At 38.9% G+C, this 18,924-nt stretch overlaps 1 protein-coding gene across 6 annotated transcripts in view; it reads right to left on the bottom strand.

The window, feature by feature from the left end:
• BCAS3 (BCAS3 microtubule associated cell migration factor) overlaps nt 1–18,924 on the bottom strand; it is a gene marked incomplete at both ends in the record, with an annotated part of 624,117 nt that overhangs the window by 455,762 nt on the left and 149,431 nt on the right. For all 6 annotated transcript variants that reach the window (XM_080712926.1, XM_080712928.1, XM_080712927.1 and 3 more), the window contains one exon: nt 13,100–13,193. In XM_080712926.1, the coding sequence (XP_080569052.1) occupies nt 13,100–13,193 (94 nt within the window). The remainder of the gene's footprint in view (nt 1–13,099; nt 13,194–18,924) is intronic.

Here is an 18,924-nt window from a genome sequence, read left to right as displayed (position 1 = left end):
AGCACCTTAAAAAATGATGAAACAGGAGCAACTACCAACCTATAACAGAAACAGCTCCTTCTAGAATAAAGCACAGCACGTTTTTCCAGCATTCTTGACCCTGTTGATGATGACTGCCACTGGAGACATCAGTGACAAACCAGAAGAGGTCAGATGGAAATCTCCCCATACTACTCTATAAATCTGTGGGACATTATAGATGTGGGCAAAAATCAAGACAAAGTATTTTTATGATGCTGTGATGTGATGTGATCAACAGAAATATTTTTATGCAAAATAATCCAATTTAAACTTTAAAGATTAACAGAGAACCACCATCACCTTTTAATACATGGCATGTAAGTCACAAGAATTCCAACTCTGTTAAAGATGCAGCCACGCATCCAGAAGGGCACATGTTCAGTCTGTTTTACTAGAGACTCCATGTTCATTTTCCTCTCATTAATGGATGGAAAAGCAATTTCCCTGCCAGGGAGGGTAATTATTTAAAATGTAGATGTGTCGCACTTCACAGCTCCCAGCACCTCAGCTGGCAAAAGTAGCGCCTCTGGGAAGCAGATCAATAACTGACTGAACTAAAGACATCGGGTCTCCTTTAGAAATGGCAGGCTCATTGCAGAGAGTGAAGGATTTCTCGTGTGTGTGTGTGTGTGTGTGTGTGTGTGTGTGTGTGTGTGTGTGTGTGTGTGTGTGTTACTGGGGATGGAACCCTTCTACTTCCAGGCTCAACTCCCAGACCTATTTAATATTTTATTTGGAAACAGGCTCTCCTAAGCCAGCATGGCTGGCTTCGAACCTGCATGATCCTCCTGTCTCCGCCTCCCAAGCGCGGGGATTACAAGCGTGTGCTGCCACGCCCAGCTTGTTTCCAATTTTTAACATAATAGACTTCTCTTTCGCGGTTTCCCAACTATTGTTCTTATGTCTAAAGTAAAACCTTACTTATGAAGACACAGATCTATAGTTAATACAGCCACCATGGATCACCCACACCATTTAGAGAGGAAGACAATTCTTTCTAAAAGCACACTTTAGAAATGGCTTCGTTTTGTTGCACAAATGAATAATTAAATCTAAAAAATCACCTCTGCCCTGCTAGGGCCTTTTATGAGAAAAATCCAATGAAATAAGTTAACATAATTATTCACTGTAAATTCATTCCGTATCAAGTATGTGAGCATATTTGGCCTAAAACCTGGGGACAAAATTAAAGGTTCCACCTTAGGAGAACACCCTGACGGAAAGTTTGATTAGTGTTAATGAAAAACTAGAATGAGGCCGGGCGTGGTGGCGCACGCTTGTAATCCCCGCGCTTGGGAGGTGGAGACAGGAGGATCGCACAGATTCGAAGCCAGCCGCGCGCGCTGGCTTATGAGACCCTGTTTCCAAATAAAAATGTAAAAATAGGTCTGGGAGTGTAGCCCGGAGGTAGAAGGGCTTCCAGGAACCTCAGTACCACAAAAAAAAAAAAAAAAGAAAAGAAAAGAAAGGAAAAGAAAAGGAAAGAAAAGAAAAACTAAAATGAAGGAGGCTAGTAAGAGTAAAAACAGCTGGGTACCAAATGGCCAGGCACAGTGTTGTGCACCTGTAATCCCAGCTACTTGGGAGGCATAGACAGGAGAACTGCAAGTTCAAGGCCATCCTGGGCAACTGAGCGAGGCCCTGTTGATCATTAAAAAGAAGGACAGGGGATGTAGCTTAGTGGTTGAGGACTTGACAAGCATGTAGGAGGCCCAGTGTTAAACCCCTAGTACACATAAAAAATACAATGAAAATAGGTAAAATAAACAATGACTAATGTATATTGAGGTCACATAATATGTTCTGCATTATTTTCAAAACCATCATTGGCCCTCATTGAACTGTAGAAAATGACACTGAAGATGGACCAAGCAGATAAGTAACTTAACTCTTTAAATGGAAAAGTGAGGGAGGAAAAGGAGCATGATATTTTTTTAGGATCAAGGAAGTTTTCTTAAATCGTATTTAGGATGGAACTCAGGGATAAGAGTTAGCCAGGCACAAAATGAAATGTGCTCAAATATTTAATTCCATATGAATATGTTCATATTCATATGGAATTAAATATCTCTAAAATAAGCTAGGCATGGAGCTCTGTGGTAGAATACTTGCCTAATATGCATGAGACCCTGGGTCTGATCACAAGCATGGAAAAAAAAAATTAGATATCTACTATGGATACAGGTTGGAAAAAAAAATGTTGGACACCGGGTTGAAACAATATATTGGCACCAGGTTAAATCAGATTGGGACAATATAAGGAGAAATATGGGCTGTGCTGAAGAAAACATCATTAAACTTGAACATTTGTTATTAAATATTTTATTTTCTTTTTTTGGTGGTACTGGGGTTCCTGGAAGCCCTTCTACATCCGGGCTACACTCCCAGACCTATTTTATATTTTTATTTGGAAACAGGGTCTCTTAAGCCAGCACGGCTGGCTTCGAACCAGCGTGATCCTCCTGTCTCCACCTCCCAAGCGTGGGGATTACAAGTGTGCACCACCACGCCCGGCTTAAATATTTTATTTTCTAAAAATGTAAGTAAATGTGAGGTAAAACAGAGCAACCATACTTTAAAAATAGCCTAAAGTTGAGATGTCAAACGAGTGCTTTGTCAAGACAAAGAATAACAGAATGATTCTCATTTGTACTGTGCTTTCTGAACGTCTGAACCTACTGAGACTCCTCTGTTGAAGCCCTGACGCCCACTGCAGGTATATGGAGATGGGACCTCTAAGGATAAAATTAGGATTAAATGAGGTCATACAGATGGGGCCCTGATATCTCTGTCTCCTCCCAAACCAGGAGCCCACATTGAGAAAAGGCCTCTTTTCATTTTTATTTTATTTATTTTATTATTGTTATTATTTGTGATGCTGGAGCTTGAACCCAGAGGCATTCTATCTCTGAACTACATTCCAAGCCATTTTTTTGGCTTTATTTTATTTTTAAAACCAGGGTCTCAGAGGTTGCTAAGAGTCTGTTGCTAAAGCTATACTCAAACTTAAAATGTTCCTGTTTCATCCTCCTGAGATCACAGGTGTGCACCACCATGCTGGGCAGAGGAAAGGCCATTTAAGGACACAGAAGCACCAGCACGATGGCAAACCTGCAACACCAATACCTGGGAGGCTGAAACAGAAGGTTCACACGATCAAGACCAGTGTGGTAACTTGATAAGATCCAGTCTCAAAATAAATTTAAAAAAAAGGTAAATGCTCGGGGTATAGGTCAGAGATAGGATGCCCCTGGGGTTCAATCCCCAGTAACACACACACACACACACACACACACACACACACACACACACACACACACATGCGACACACAAAGAAGGTGGCTATCTACAAGACAGAAAGGAAGTACGTCCCAGAATCATAATTATCTGTAACTTTATGCACTTCAAGACTTTAGAAATGTGTTTGTGGCCAGGCGTGGTAGCATACGCTCTAATCCCAGCACTCGGGAGGCAGACACCACAGGATCACGTTTCTGGAAAGCCTCAGCTACTTAGTGAGGCCCTTCACAACTCAGTGAGGCCCTGTTTCAAAAAATAAAAGGACTAAAAAAAGAGGGCTGGGGTGTAGCTCAGAGGTAGAATGCCCCTAGGATCCATTCCCAGTACAGGAAAAAAAAGAACTGTGTTTGTTCCGGGTGTGGGGGCAGACATGTCTGCAAATCAAGCCGCCTAGTAAACAATTTGCTGTTATGTCAGCTTAAAGAGACTACTGTTCTTGCTCCGTCGTGACAATAAAATTTTAGTTTTAAAAAATCTGTTTGGAGCCGGGCGTGGTGGCACAAGCTTGTAATCCCCGTGCTTGGGAGGCTGAGACAGGAGGATCACACAGGTTTGAATCCAGACTCAGCTACTTAGTGAGGCTCTCAGCAACTCAGTGAGACCCTGTTTCCAAATAAAGTATAAAAAAATAGGTAAATAGGTCTGAGAACATAGCCTGGAGGTAGGAAAATCCCTGGGTTCCACCCTCGGTACCACAAAAAGAAAATTGTTTGAAAGTTCAGTTTTTAAAAAAAAATATTTTAAAAAGGAGCTGTTCTCACTTCTAAAATGGTGGCAAGAGGAAGGAGGAGGCAGACTAGGGAACGCATGGAGAACTTACTGGTACAGCAATCTGCCTGATAGAATAGGACACAGCGCACATGGTGTAACTGCTCCCAACCAAACAACAGATACACAACTAGCACAGCCAGGGTCACAACGCAAAGGAAGACAGCTGACACCAATGAAGTCAAAAGTATAGTGAAAATATCCCTTCAAATTTAGGCAAAATACAGATATGCCCAGGCAGATGAAAAGCTAAAAGGATTCACATTCTTAAAGGAAACTAGAAATAGCTCACATCACAATGCCACTTTTCAAGGGGTTAAAAAAAGGAAGTTGAATCGAAGACAGTCTTGAAAAAATGATGCAGGATCAAACAGCTATACAAAGAAAAGAAACCACAATCTAAAACTGACATGATTTATAACAATTAACTCAAAATAGATGATAGATTTAATGTAAACCATTAAAGTATTAGAGGATTACATTGGACAGAATCATCAGGACCGAGATTGAACATGTTTTATTCACAACAAGAAAAATCATGATCTATAAAATAAAAATAGTAAACTGAATTTATCAAAAAGTAAAAAGTATTTTTTAAAAATACTCTGGGGTAAGTACACAGAAAGACAAAGTTCTTACTAGTCGGAAATATTTGCAAACCACATAGATATCTGAGAGAGAACCTGTATCTAGAATATATAGAACTTAAAAATAGTGAGAATACCGAATGTTGATAACTCAGAAAAAGCATCTCTAAAACACCAAAACTAAGTATGAAGAAAGATCACATCAAATAGAGGACAGATAAAGGCATAACCCCAAAACAGTAACAAATATAAATAGGAGTTGAAATTTTAAAAAAAAAAAAAAAGGGGGGGCTGGGGGTGTATCTCAGAGGTAGAATTCACTAGATTCAATACCTAGTTTAAAAAAAAAGCTGGGTGTGGTTGCACACAATTGTTATCCCAGCATTCGGGAGGCGGAGACTAGAGAACAGCCTCAGCTACTTGGCCAGGCCCTTTGCAACTCAGTGAGACCCTGTTTTAAAAATAAAAAGACTCAAAAGTAGGGTTGGGGTGTAGCTTGGAGGTAGAATGCCCCAGGGTTCAATCCCTGATACTACAGGAAAAAAAAAAAAAAAGCAATAACTGAAATGAAAAAGGTCTCGAAAAGGGCTGGAAAACCAGAGCTAAACTACGAGAGGAGAGAACTGCTGAACACGAAAGTAAGTCACGTGAAAAGATCTAACTTGAAAAAAGAAAAAAAGGATGAAGAAAAATAAACAGAGCATCTGAAAACAGGGAACATCATGAGGGGCATGCCATCTTCCAAGGAACTGGAGTCCCCAAAGGAAAGGAAAAGCAGAAAAAAACGTTTTAAGGAGTAACAGCTAAAAAGCCCCAAATTTCATAAAAGATATTTAGGGCCATAACTATTACATATAATATTACAACAACAACAACAACAACAACAACAACACACACACACACACACACACACACACACACACACACACGATCTGATCTCAAATCCCACAGAATGTGCAATACCATGAGAGGACCCTAATGTGAGCTGTGGACGGTGGTGGTGATGTGTGGAAGTGGTTTATCCATTCCTTTAACAAATATTCCACTGTGGTACAGGATGTAAATGGTGAAAAACATTGTACCAATGCAGGGAAAGTTGTTCTATGCAAATTCAGTACTTTTTACTCAGTTTTGCTATAAACCTAAAACTTCTTCCCCAAAAACATTTATTAATTTAGCCAAACAAAAAAAGTTCTTTAAAAAATGTTTGTACCCAAGCGTGGCGGTGCACGCTTGTAATCCCAGTATTCGGGAGGCTGAGACCAGAGGATAACGGTTTGCAGCCGCAGCTACTTACTAAGACCCCTTGCAACTTAGTGAGACCCGGTTTCAAAATAAAGAATACAAAGTAGGGCTGGGGTGTAGCTTGGTGGTTGAATGTCCCTGGGTTTTGTCCCCAGACCCACAAAAAAAAAAAAAAAAAAAAAAAAGGAGTTACAGATGATACACAGGAATGGGAAAAAGAAACTACAAAACGAACTGCATGCAGCTGATCTAGAAGTTTTCACTTAATGCAATGGAACCCCTCGCTGCTTTTTGAAGAGACCCCGCACATGCCCCTGCATGTGAGGCAGGCAGCCTTCACCTGCCCCGTTTCTACCTCTCTTTGCAGTGTTCTCAAATCAAGTTCATCTTAGAGAATTTTTACCATTTTGCAGAAGGTAGACACAGGTCTGGTTTGTACATGATTTCTATTGTAAAACTGTCATCTAATATCCTATTTTTTCCAAAAGGAATAATTTATCGATACTGTACTCTTGAGTATAACAGTACTACACACACCTTTAGGAAGATCGACTTTTAAAACAATAAGAATTGCCTGTTTAAATATGACCTAAGAAGCCGGGCGTGGTAGCGCACGCTTGTAATCCCTGTGCTTGGGAGGTGGAGACAGGAGGATCGCACAGGTTCGAAGCCAGCTGCGCTGGCTTAAGAGACCGTGTTTCCAAATAAAAATGTATAAAATAGGTCTGGGAGGATAGCCTGGAGGTAGAAGGGCTTCCAGGAACCCCAGTACCAATAAATAAATAAATAAATAAATACATACATACATACATACATACATACATACATACATACCTAAGTGAACTTCACTAAACTTGCAGAAACTATTCTAGCAAGTACTACTTAGTTATATTACATACACTATGAAAATACCATTTAACAAACATGAAGAACTATTACAGGGTTAATACATTTTGAAATTCTTGTGTCTTATGTGGAACTGGGGATTGAACCTAGAAACATTTTAACTTTGAGTTATACTCCACCCCTTTTCTTTCTTTCTTTTTGTTTTGTTTTGTTTTGTTTGGAAACAGGGTCTCACCAAGTTGCTGAGTGTCTCACTATGTTGCTAAACCTGGTCTTGAACCTGTGATCCCCCAGTCTCAGCCTCCCAAGTACAGGCATGGACCAAAACACGCAGGTGGTTTTATCTATTTCAACAGAATATATTGGAAATCGGCTCTTGACCAAAGTCTTTATTCAACATTGCCTGGTGATTCCACTAATGAGGCAGATAGGTCTTATATATATACAATCTACTGTTATGATGCAAATAAGTAAATAAGGTCTTAGGAAGGAAAACCCTATGTGGATCAAGGATAAAGTACAGTAGATAAATAAACAGTAACCTGTTGGGTACTTAAAAAAAAAGTTTTTCAGAAGTTATTCAGCCATAGGGAATAGTGGTATATGCCTGTAATCCCTGTACTTAGAAGGTTGAGAGAAGAGCGTCACAGGTTCAAACCCAGCCTTAAAAACATAGTGAGACCCTGATTTTAAAAAAATAAACAAACAGAGAGAGATAGAAAACTGGTAATCAGCCAGGCGTGGTGTAATCCCAGTTTGTAATCCCAGAGCTTGGGAGGCGGAGACAGGAGAATTACGCAGGTTCAAAGCCAGCCGAGCTGGCTTAAGAGACCATTTCTGAATTTTAAAAAGTATAAAAAACAAAAAAATAAACTGGTAATCAGTATTACACTTAGACCTAAAAGATATTAGCTTAAAAATAATTATTCTTAGCCGGGCGTGGTGGCGCACGCTTGTAATCCCCGCGCTTGGGAGGCAGAGACAGGAGGATGCGTAGGTTCGAAGACAGCCGCGCGCGCTGGCTTAGAAGACCCTGTTTCCAAATAAAAAAAAAAGTATAAAAAATAGGTCTGGGAGTGTAGCCCGGAGGTAGAAGGGCTTCCAGGAACCCCAGTACCACCAAAAAAAAAAAAAAAAAAAAAAAAAATTATTCTTTGCTTTTTACTCAACTAAATATGGATTGAATGAGTGGAACAAGGTAAACGGGCATATTTGAAATTGATTATAAAGCACAGTGGACTCATTTGTTGGTCATTTAGGAAAGTGTGTGTGTGTGTGTGTGTGTGTGTGTGTGTGTGTGTGTGTGTGTTTGGGGATTTAATCCAGTGGCATTCTACTTCCAAGCTCTACCCCCAGTCCTTTTTATTTTTTGTTTTGAAAGAGTCTTACTAGGTTGCTAAGAATCTACCGCTCTAAGACTGGTCTCAAACCAGTGATCCTCCTGTCTCAGCCTCCCAATACTGGAATTACAGGCGTGAGTTCCCATACCTATGCTGTATGCACGTGCTAGTACCTGGGATTACATGAGGGTGCTGTCCCATGCCCCAGCCAGCTCCCTTTTTATTTTGAAAAAATGTTTTATGGAGAAAGTGATGTATTTTTTAATCTGTTTTCCTTCTGAGTCCTCCCCTACAAATTTTCTAAGGTTATTAAGAAATGTGATATTATAGTCAGGCATGGTGGCACACACCTGTAATCATAGGACTTGAGAGGCTGAGACAGGAAGATTGCAGATTTGAAGCTGGACTCAGCAACTCAGCAAGACCCTCCTTCAAAATAAAAAGGGTTGGAGATCCAGGTCACAGACGGTGCCTCTGGGCTCAGGAAGGAGGGAAGGAATGAGGAGGGGAAGAAAGAAAAAGTTTCAACATCCTGTGGAAGCAACAAACGTTCAACAACAAAATGAATAAAGAAAATTTCTCATATAAACACAAAGGATTTCAATTCAGCCATAAAGAACAAAAGTATCTCATCTGCAGGAAAATGGATAGAGCTACAGAATTTTAGGCTTAGTGAGATAAGCCAGTCTCAGAAAGTCAAGGGTCAGCCAGGTGTGGTGGTACAGGTTTATAATCCCAGTACTTTGGAGCTGAGGCAGGAGGATCTCAGCCCAATCTCAGCAAGTAATGGGACTCTCATCAATTTAACAAGACTCTGTTTCAAAATAAAAATAAAATAGAGCTGGGATGGAGTTTGGAGGTAGAATGCCACTGCCTTCGATCTCCAGTACGACGCACTAAAAGTTAAGGTTATTTTTTCCTCTCAGTTGGTGAGCTACAGAGAAAATAAGAAACAAAATGAAGAGAGAGACCAGTAGGATAGTGCAAGGGAAAGGGACAAGAGGGGAAATAGGAGGTTGGATGAAGGCAACAGCTTCAATAATGCTGCCTCCAATATTAAGGTATCTCTCCTCACTACCATGGGCGGGAGGGAAGATGGTGGTGGGGTGTGGAGGAAAGAACACTAAGTGCAGTGTGCAGGTACGTTAGCATCCCGGTGAAACTCACTGCAACTTATCATTCATTCATTCATTCATTCATTCATTGAGATTGGGGCTAGAGCCCAGGAGCATTCTATAGCCAAGCTACACTCCCAGCCCAATTCCTTATTCCTTATTTGGAAACAAGACCTCACCAGGTTGCTGAAAGCCTCATTGAATTACCAAAACTGGCTTTGAATCTGTGATCCTCCTGTATCAGCCTCCCAAGTACAGGGATTACAAACTTGCACAGGCTGAAACTCACTACAATTCATAATTACAAGTAGCAATAAAAGTATTAATATTTCAGATAAAATATTAATGTATGTATATAAATGGACAGAATGACATATAGAGGCTCTGCAATGACTTTCTAGCAGTGCGATATTTAGATAATTACATAATGAAAGTTAAATGATACAAAAACATTTATTATGCTTGTAGCACATAAGCTCAAAGGCACAGGTAATACGTGATAAAATTTTTCTTTTAAAATTAGCATGTATTAGCTGGGTGTGGTGGTACACTCTTGTAATCACAGTACTTGGGGGGCTGGGACAGGAAGATCACAGGTTCAAGGACAGCCACAGCAATTTGTGAGGCCCTCCCCAATTAAATGAAACCTTGTTTCAAAATGAAACATAAAATAGGGCTATGGTGTAGCTCGCAGGTAGACTGTCCCTGGATTGAATCCCCAGTATCACAAAATTAAAATAAATTATATTAAATTTGTACGTATTAACTCAGAATTAATGAGCCTCTGTGGTTCAGTAGCCTCCTCCAGATTTATTTCCAAATATATTAAACAGCTTTATACATTGGCATATGAAACAATTAAATATACTCAATATATGGAAACTGAACACTAAGCATTATCTCAAAGTGAATAAGTTCCAAAATAGCTCTAGAAACAGAAAATTCCCTGTCAAGTTTATTCACTTATTATTTCACTTATTAATATTAAAAATATTATTTATTTTAATATTAAACAAATATTACTTATTTATTTATTATGAATAAAAATTCTCTATCAATAGAAAAATGAGAAAAGAAAAAAATGAAGTACCGGACTGACTTGTCACATTTATGTAAAAAAAAATATATCATATTTATATTTTAGATAGTATAGAATGAGATACCTATAGTTGGAAAAGGGTTCAAAAGAATTCATCCAGGGAGTTTCTTAATACACTCAGGCCCAGGAAAGGCACTAGATGTACAAAGATAAAAAACATCTGATCCCTAACTGGGAGGAACAGAAGGGGTGCACACAGGAAAGAAACATTAAACAAACAATTATCACAAATAAATTACATCACATCTGTAAACCTAGGGCTCTAGGAACAGAAAAATAAGCGAAACCATTGCTAATTTTAATCTTATCATATAAACACAAATGTGGTGCGGTCAACAAATCAAGTACCAAAATGCTAATAAAAAAATAAAATAATTTTTAATAGAACACTGACAATGACAGCAATGACTATGAGAGTCTTTACATTAACTTTTATGCTCTTCCTATAATTCAGGCTCACAGGGAGGAAAATGTAGTTCCCAATGTCAGATGCACTCTAGGTGGAATTATATAAAATATACACTAATACAAATGAGATCTGACATAACAGATGGAAAATAAAAATGAGTCATACTGGCTTCCCTAAGTGGAGTGCTGCAGATGACATAATGTTCAGAGTGTTTTTTCAATTTAGCTTAATTCCTACGACATTCAGAGAAATTCACTAAGTCTCTGACTATATTAATTAAATAAATCACAGTGATCAGCAATCACTACAAATTGATCTCTTCATGAAAAATACTAATTACTACAAGAAAGATTATTCAAAGTGTCTGTAGTACTCTCTTGCCATTAAAAGATGAAAAGAAGAGGAAAATATAGGATCTTTCCATCAACTTAAATGAAATAGTCATTTTTTTAAAATAAGATAAAAAGGTAGGCTCCTGAGATATATAAGCCAAGTGGGAAAGATCTGAAGACTAGTAATCTTGAAGAACTACATAAGCTCTTAAAGGGACACACCAGTTTTATCTTTTAATTTAAAAACAAAACATTTTTTAAAAATAATTCATTTCAGCCTGGTGTGGTGGTGCATTGCTTGCTTGTAATCCCAGCACTTGGGAGGCTGAGACAGGAGGATCATGGTTCTCAGCCAACCTCAGGTACTTTGTGAGGCCCTTCACAAATTAGTGAGACCTTATTTCAAAACAAAAGAATAAAAAACAGAGCTGGGGGTGTACCTTGTAGGTAGAATGGCTCTGGTTTCCATCCCCAGTACTGCAAAAATAGAATAAATTAAAATAATAATTCACTGCTGCTGGCATGGCATGCTGATAATCCCAGTACTTGGGAAGCTGAGAGAAGAGGATCCTAGGTCTAAGGACAGCCACAGCAACTCTCATGAGATTCTCATCAACCTAGCAATACTGTTTCAAAAATAAATAAATGAAACAGGGTAGGGTGAAACTCAGAGGTAGAATGTCCCGATTCAATCCCCAGTCCTATACACAAAAAAGAATACTTTTATAACTAAATAATTCGTTTCCCACCAATGTTTACTAAGCTTTTAAAGAAAATTAGTAAGGAAAAAAGGAAAAAGTAGGCATTCCTCTGTCCATTATAACATACAAGGGAACTGAGGTTCATTCGTTCCTTGTTGATGAAAGAACTCTTTCAATGGGCGTGGTGGCACACACTTGCAATCCCAGTACTTGGGAGGCTGAGAAAGGAGGACGGCAGGTTCGCGGCCAGCCTCAGCTACTTAATGAGGCCTTCTGCAATTTAGTGAGAACCTGTTTCAAAATAAAGAATAAAAGTAGTGCTGGGGCTGTAGCTAAGAGGTAGAATGCATCTGGGTTCTATCCTTAGCACTGCAAGAAGGAAGGAAGGAAGGAAGGAAGGAAGGAAGGAAGGAAGGAAGGAAGGAAGGAAGGAAGGAAGGGCTTCTTTACTGAAGACTAACACAAAGGCAGGAAATGTGGCAGAATAATAAAAACCATCATTCTACAACCTTCATCGTAACAAACGTACTCAATTACAAAGCTCCAAAACAGACCAAAGCAACACTATGCTTAAGCCCAATGGGGGTGGTACACAGGTGACCACTGGACCACTTTTTGAGTTTATTTTTCTTTGAAACTTTTCATAATAAAATGTTTAGAGGACAAGGGAATCCCACATTACAATGATACAGGTCGTTATCCAATCCTTAAACACACTAGGGAAACAAAGAGTATCATCAATAAAATAAGGAAAAATAAAGGTAAATAAGCTTATAAAATGGTCTAACTTTAAAATAATAAAAATCGAAAACCTCACTGTGCATGGTGGCACACAGCTCTAATCCCAGTGTGGAAGAGGCTGAGATGGGATGATGACTGGCTCAAAAATCTGCCTCAGAAACTTAATAAGACCCTAAACAACAACAAAAACGCGAGGGTCGTAGCTCAGAGGTTGAAAGGCCCTGGGTACGATTCCCTCACACAAAATAAACACGTCAAGGAACACAGAAAATGCTGTCTCGCAGGCACATTCATATTCTAGTGGGGTATACTGAATATTTTGCATAACTATCTTACAAACACTACCATAATGCACCACGTACCTACTGCTACCATTCACTCACTGTTTTACTGAGGGTAAATCTATAGTTTCAGACTGTTTCCACATACATGTGTTCTACATTCATGGATTTAACAATCACAGAGCACTACTAACATTGCTGATACGACTGGACACGGAATAAAAGTCGAATTTCACGTCGTATGATTTCCATTTCCAAAATGCTCAACTGGAAAGCCTGTGAGATAAATGGCAAACCAAAGACAAGACTCTCACCACTTTTATTGAAAGCCATGCAGCACACTGGCTTCTCGTGGGCAGGGAAGTGGGCCACGATGCCGTCGCTGTCGGAGTCCTCGCTCACCAGCACCTTCAGAAAAGGGAGAGAGAGCAGCAGAGGTGAGCGCTTTCTCACCAGTGACGGAGCTACAAGACCAATATTTGTTTTCCATTACTAGTCGTATTGCTTGGGCTAGAACCTCAAACTCAGCATAGCTAACTGTACACGGCAAAGCCTCAGTCTCTCAGGCCACACAACACGCTTCCACTCTGCTGGAACATTATTCTTATCAATGAAACCTGAGAATCCCACTGCAGCAATGTGGAGATACAGCATAAACTAGTCAGATAAAGTCTAACAACAGGAGACTTAGACATGGACACTAATGTATTCAATTATAGGAGAAGAGGAGAAAAGACAAAAAATATTTTTAAATTATTTAGAAATGCAATCAAATATTGGTTTACTCCAGGATAGGAAATAGTCTTTACTGTTTTATAGGCTGCTGAAAATATCAAATTGTTGCCCCCTACTGAAAGAGAACATGATAAGAAAGAAATATAAAACTTAATTAAACCAAAATGAACAGAAGTAGAATGAATACAGTATTTACTCTGTACGATTTTTTTTTGGGGGGGCAGTACTCTGGATGGAACCGAGGGGCATTTTACCTCTGAGGGACACCCCAAACCTATTTTTTCCTTATTTTTGAAACAGTCTCACTGACTTGCAAAGTGCCTCAGTAAGTAGCTGAGGCTGTCTTCAAACCACGATCCTCCTGTCTCAGCCTCCCAAATGCTTGGATTACAATCGGGGGCCACCACACCTGGCTACTCAGTACGATTTTTATGTTAAAGCAGAAAAGATGATCTTTAACTCCCAGCTGCAATTCAATAAACATATTTTACTATCAAGTTATAAAAGCAGAACTATAATAGAAGAGATAGCTTTATCGCTCCTATAGAATTTCTTTTCTTTTTCCCCTACCATTCAAAGGTACAATAAAAGAAAATTTACACATCATAAAATTTACCCGATTGCTACTATATTAACAACCATTAATAAAAAAATATTTTACCTACCAAATGTTCAAGAAAACCCATCACAATATTGGATCATGATATTCAAACATAAAAGAATTCATTTTACAGAAACTAAAAAAGTAATCCTAATATGGCAATGTTAACTTTTCCTTTGAAAAATGATTGCTGAATAAAACATTAGGTGCCAAATACTCTGCTAGGTGATCGTTAGATAAAGCAAATGCATTGAAACACAGGGTAAATGACCTTCATCAATTGCGTATCAGTTACCACTGCTTTGCAAATTTTGCCCAAAAAGTAGTATGTATAATTACAAAAATATTGCTTTTGTGTTTAAAAGCTTTACAGAAGTATATTTACATACCACAGATGTCTCCTACTGTAACTGTACAGTTCAATGAGGTTACATAGCAGTAAGCCATTACAAAAGGCTACCACATAAAAATGTCTAAAATAACTTAATTCCAATGTTTCTGTTTTAAATTACTTGTCATATTGCTCTGGCTAGAAACTCAATTTCAGTCTATCTACAAATGCATCAATTGTGTTATCTTTTCAAAGACCCAATTACAGCTGTAGAGCACACCTATAATCCCAGCTACTGCACAGCCTGCAGAGAAGGACCCCAAATCTAAGGCAGCCTGGGCAAGGTAGCCAGACCGTGCAGCAGGAAAAAGGTAAGAAGAATGTAGCTCAGTCACAGAGGACCTGGGATTCAAGAAACACTATTCAGAAAAATAAACAGAATATAATAAATACAAAATTAAATATTATGCATTTTTTCCAATATTTTACTATTTGTTGCTTCCAACTATTTATATTGATTTTAATTTGCTTGTCAGATAATGTATTAAAGGGAAAGCTTAAATTGTTAATTTGAGATCATTTCCTTTTGCTATGATGAAAATTTAATGCTTAAAAGGTAGCTCCATATGATACTACACCTGGACTCCAAATACAGTATGTTCGATTTTCATTCAAAAGTATAATTATAATTTCCAATGTCACTAAGCTTCATACTTTGACCCATTATTTATTAGTGTGTTGTTTTATTACCAAGTAGAGATTTCCTAAACTTAATTGCTATTGATTTTCATTGTGCTTAAAAAGCATTTTGCATAATTTTATCATTTTTTAATTTTATTTTTTGTACTGGGGGTTGAACCCTGGAACATTCTACATCCAGGTACACTCTAGAGACCTTTTCATAATGTTTTTGTTTTCTCTGGTACTGGAGATTGACCCTAGAGGCGTTCTACCTCTGAGCTACAACTCCAGTCTTATTTTTTATTCTTTACTTTGAAACAAGGTCTAAGTTGCATGTGACCTCACTAAAAAGCAGAGGCTGGCTGGCTGTAAACCTACGATCTGCCTGCCTCAGCCTCCCAAGTACTGAGATTGCAAGCATGCACTACCAAGCCCAGCTATGTTTTACTGTGAAACAGGGCCTCTAATTTGCTGAGTCTAATCTCGAATCCACAATCCTCCTGTCTCACCCTAGGAATTGTTGGGATTATAAAATGGCAACACCAAACCAGAACAGATTTTGGTTAATGTTTGTTGGGGCACTATTGTAAACTGTTTACATGTTTTTTAGTATTTTTGTGGTGCTGGGGGTGGAACCCAGAGGCCTTCTACCTCGGAGCTATACTCCCAGTCGTATATTTTATATTTTATTTGGAAACAGAGTCTCACTAAGTTGCTGAGAGCCTCACTAAGTAGATGAGGCTGGCTTCAAACCTGTGCGATCCTTTCTCAGCCTCACAAGCGCAGGGATTACACACCTGCACCACCATGCCCAGCAGCTATTTACATGTTAATAATTGTTCTAATAAAACTATTATAGTGAGCTTTTTTTTTCTTTTTTTCTTACCTGTACTAGAAATTAAACCCAGGGGCATTCTACCTCCAAACTATACCCTAGCCATATTTTATTTTTATCTGGAAACAGAGAATAAATTGTTGAAAGTCTTGCTAAATTTCTGCGGCTGTCTCTGAACCTGTGACCCTCCTGTCTCAACACCCCAAGTAGTGGGATTACAAGCATGCACCGCCTCGCCTGGCTGACATAGTTGGATGTCTTCATTTTTCTATGTATACAAAGCCAAATATATATATATATATATGTATTATATAAAATGTCCCAACTGTCTGCTCTTTTGTTGATCTTTCGTGTTAAAAATATTTTTAGAGCCAAACACATTGGTGCACACTCCAGTACTTGGGAGCCTGAGACAGGAGGATTGCCATTTCAAGGTCAGCCTCAGCAACTTACCGAGACCCTTAGAAACTTAGTGAAATCTTATTTCAAAATAAAAAATAAGAACTTCCGGGAAGATGGCGACCGAGAAAAGCGGGGCTTAAGAGTCCCGCTAACAACCAATCTCCATTACCACAAAAAGAGCGCCTTTCATAGCCAGAAAACACCATCACCAGAAAAACAAAAAAAAAACCACCAGGCTCCAGAGAGAAAGCGGACTGAGAACAGAGCTCAGGGCCACAGAGGAGACACACGCGCCCGAGGACGCGGCAGCAGCGCCATACTGCCGGCGGCAGCGGCGAACTCAACGGACGGCTACAGCAAGCCAGGAGAGCCGCTGCGGAACAGCCAGGCGGGATCTTTCAGGCGCAGACAGCATTTAAAGCTCCCAGTGGCTGAGCTCAGCACACGCTGCAGGGATTCAGAGTGGAAATCAAAACCAGAGAAGAAAAAATACGCCAGCCTCATGGCCGAGGGCGTGGCAGAGGCGCCATATTGCCACCGGCGGCGGCAGCAGCAGTGAATTCACCGAGTCCAGTACAGCTACATCTGCGTACTCAAGAACAGTGAGTCAAATTGCGGGCCACAGAGGAGAAATCGCAGTATTGGGCCTCCTGGGACTTGACCCAGTGAGGGACTGGTGGTGGCAGAGATATCACACCATAGGAGAACGTGCAACCTGGCACCCCCCATAGTTTAAAGCAGCCTCTATCGACTCCCTGGGTCGGAGACTCTGTGATACAACCCAGTAAAGGAGTAGTGGGGTCTGAGATAATACAAACTCGAGATCCAGAGCACCTTAAGTGAAGCCATAGTGACCCAAGGGAAGAACCCAGAGAAGGCACAAACCTCCGAAATCATGGGAAAGAGGAATAACACTGGAGCAATGAATGTGCACAACCCCACAACATCAGAACCTGATAAAACAGAAAATCAGAGATTTCTAGAAGATCAAATCAGGAAAATAACTGTAGAAATAATAGAGGTGCTTCGAAAAGAACTCAGAGAGAGCCAAAAAGAGATAAAGGATGCAATTAATGAAGTAAAGGCCTCAATTCAAAGCACAAACAACCGATTAGACCACATGGGGAACAGAATCTCGCTCTTAGAAGATGAGCAATCCAAAAATGAATGCATAGTTTCTAATCTAGAAAAAAATATCCAACAGCAGGAATCTGACATTGAAGAAATATGGGCCCATCTTAAGAGAGCTAACCTAAGAATAATTGGAATAGAGGAGGGAAAAGAAAGTGATACCAAAGGGATCAACAATCTCTTCAAGGAAGTAATAGCAGAAAATTTTCCAAATATAGAGCAACAGGTTGATACACAGATCCAGGAAACTTATAGAACTCCCTTTAGACAGGATCGGAGAAGAGGATCCCCACGCCATATAATTGTCAAAATGACCAATGTGGAAGCCAAGCAGAGAATCTTAAAGGCAACAAAAACAAAGGGCCAACTGACATTCAGAGGCAAACCAATTAGAATCACTCCAGACTTCCCAAACCAAGTCATGAGAGCCAGAAGGACTTGGAGTAACATATTCCAAACTCTGAAAGAAAACAACTTCCAGCCAAAAATTTCCTATCCAGCAAAACTTTCTGTCAAATTAGATGGGGAAAAAAGAAGCTTCCATGACAAACAGAAACTGAAGGAATTTATGTCTTCAAAACCAGCGCTAGAGAAAATACTCAAAGAGATTAACTACAAAGAAAAAATAGGTAACACTCACCAGAACCAGAGAAACAAGAGTTTCCATCCAACAGACAACTAAGATTGGTTATCTGTGGAGATTCATTATTTATGTTAGTCTTTTACCTATCTCTAAGTTGTATTGTTTGCCTTTATTGTTGTTAATTTTTAGGATTTCTAGTTGGAATATTAATATACCTTCAGATATAGCATTTGGAAATATTTTATCCAATTCTATTAGTAACTTTTAACTCTGTTTACATTGTCTTTGGATATACAATATTTTCTTTTATTTTTTAGGGAGTTTGTATATTCTTCTGTTGCCTGTTCCATTGAAATCATATCCAAGAAATCACTGCCAATTTCAATGTTGTGAGGTTTTATGACCCAGATTTTCTCCTAAAAGTTTATAGTCTTAAGATTTATATTTAGGTCTTTTATCTATTTTGAGTTAATACTTGTATATGGGATTAGGTAAAGGTCCAATTTTATTCTTTTCCATGTAATTATTATTTTTCAACAATATTTAGTTAAAAGATTATTATTTCCACCACCAAATGTTCATGGAAACCTTGTCAAAGATAACTTGACAATATAGGGAAGAATTTAGCTCTAGGCTTGTATTTAACTCCAATGGTCTATATATCTGCCTTTAGAACAGTACTACACTGTTTCAATTATTGTAGCTTTATATGGTTTGAAATCAGAAAATATATATCTGCTAGCTTTGTTCTTTTTCAAGATCGTTTTGGGTATCTAGAATTCATATTCCATATTAGGATAGATTTTTTTCTGAAAAATAAATATATAAATATATGATAGT

Source organism: Muscardinus avellanarius, assembly GCF_963383645.1.
Source record: "Muscardinus avellanarius genome assembly, chromosome: 16".
Lineage (NCBI taxonomy): Eukaryota > Metazoa > Chordata > Mammalia > Rodentia > Gliridae > Muscardinus > Muscardinus avellanarius.
The sequence above is the reverse complement of the archived record's forward strand: the minus strand, read 5'-3'. Positions and strand labels throughout refer to the sequence as shown.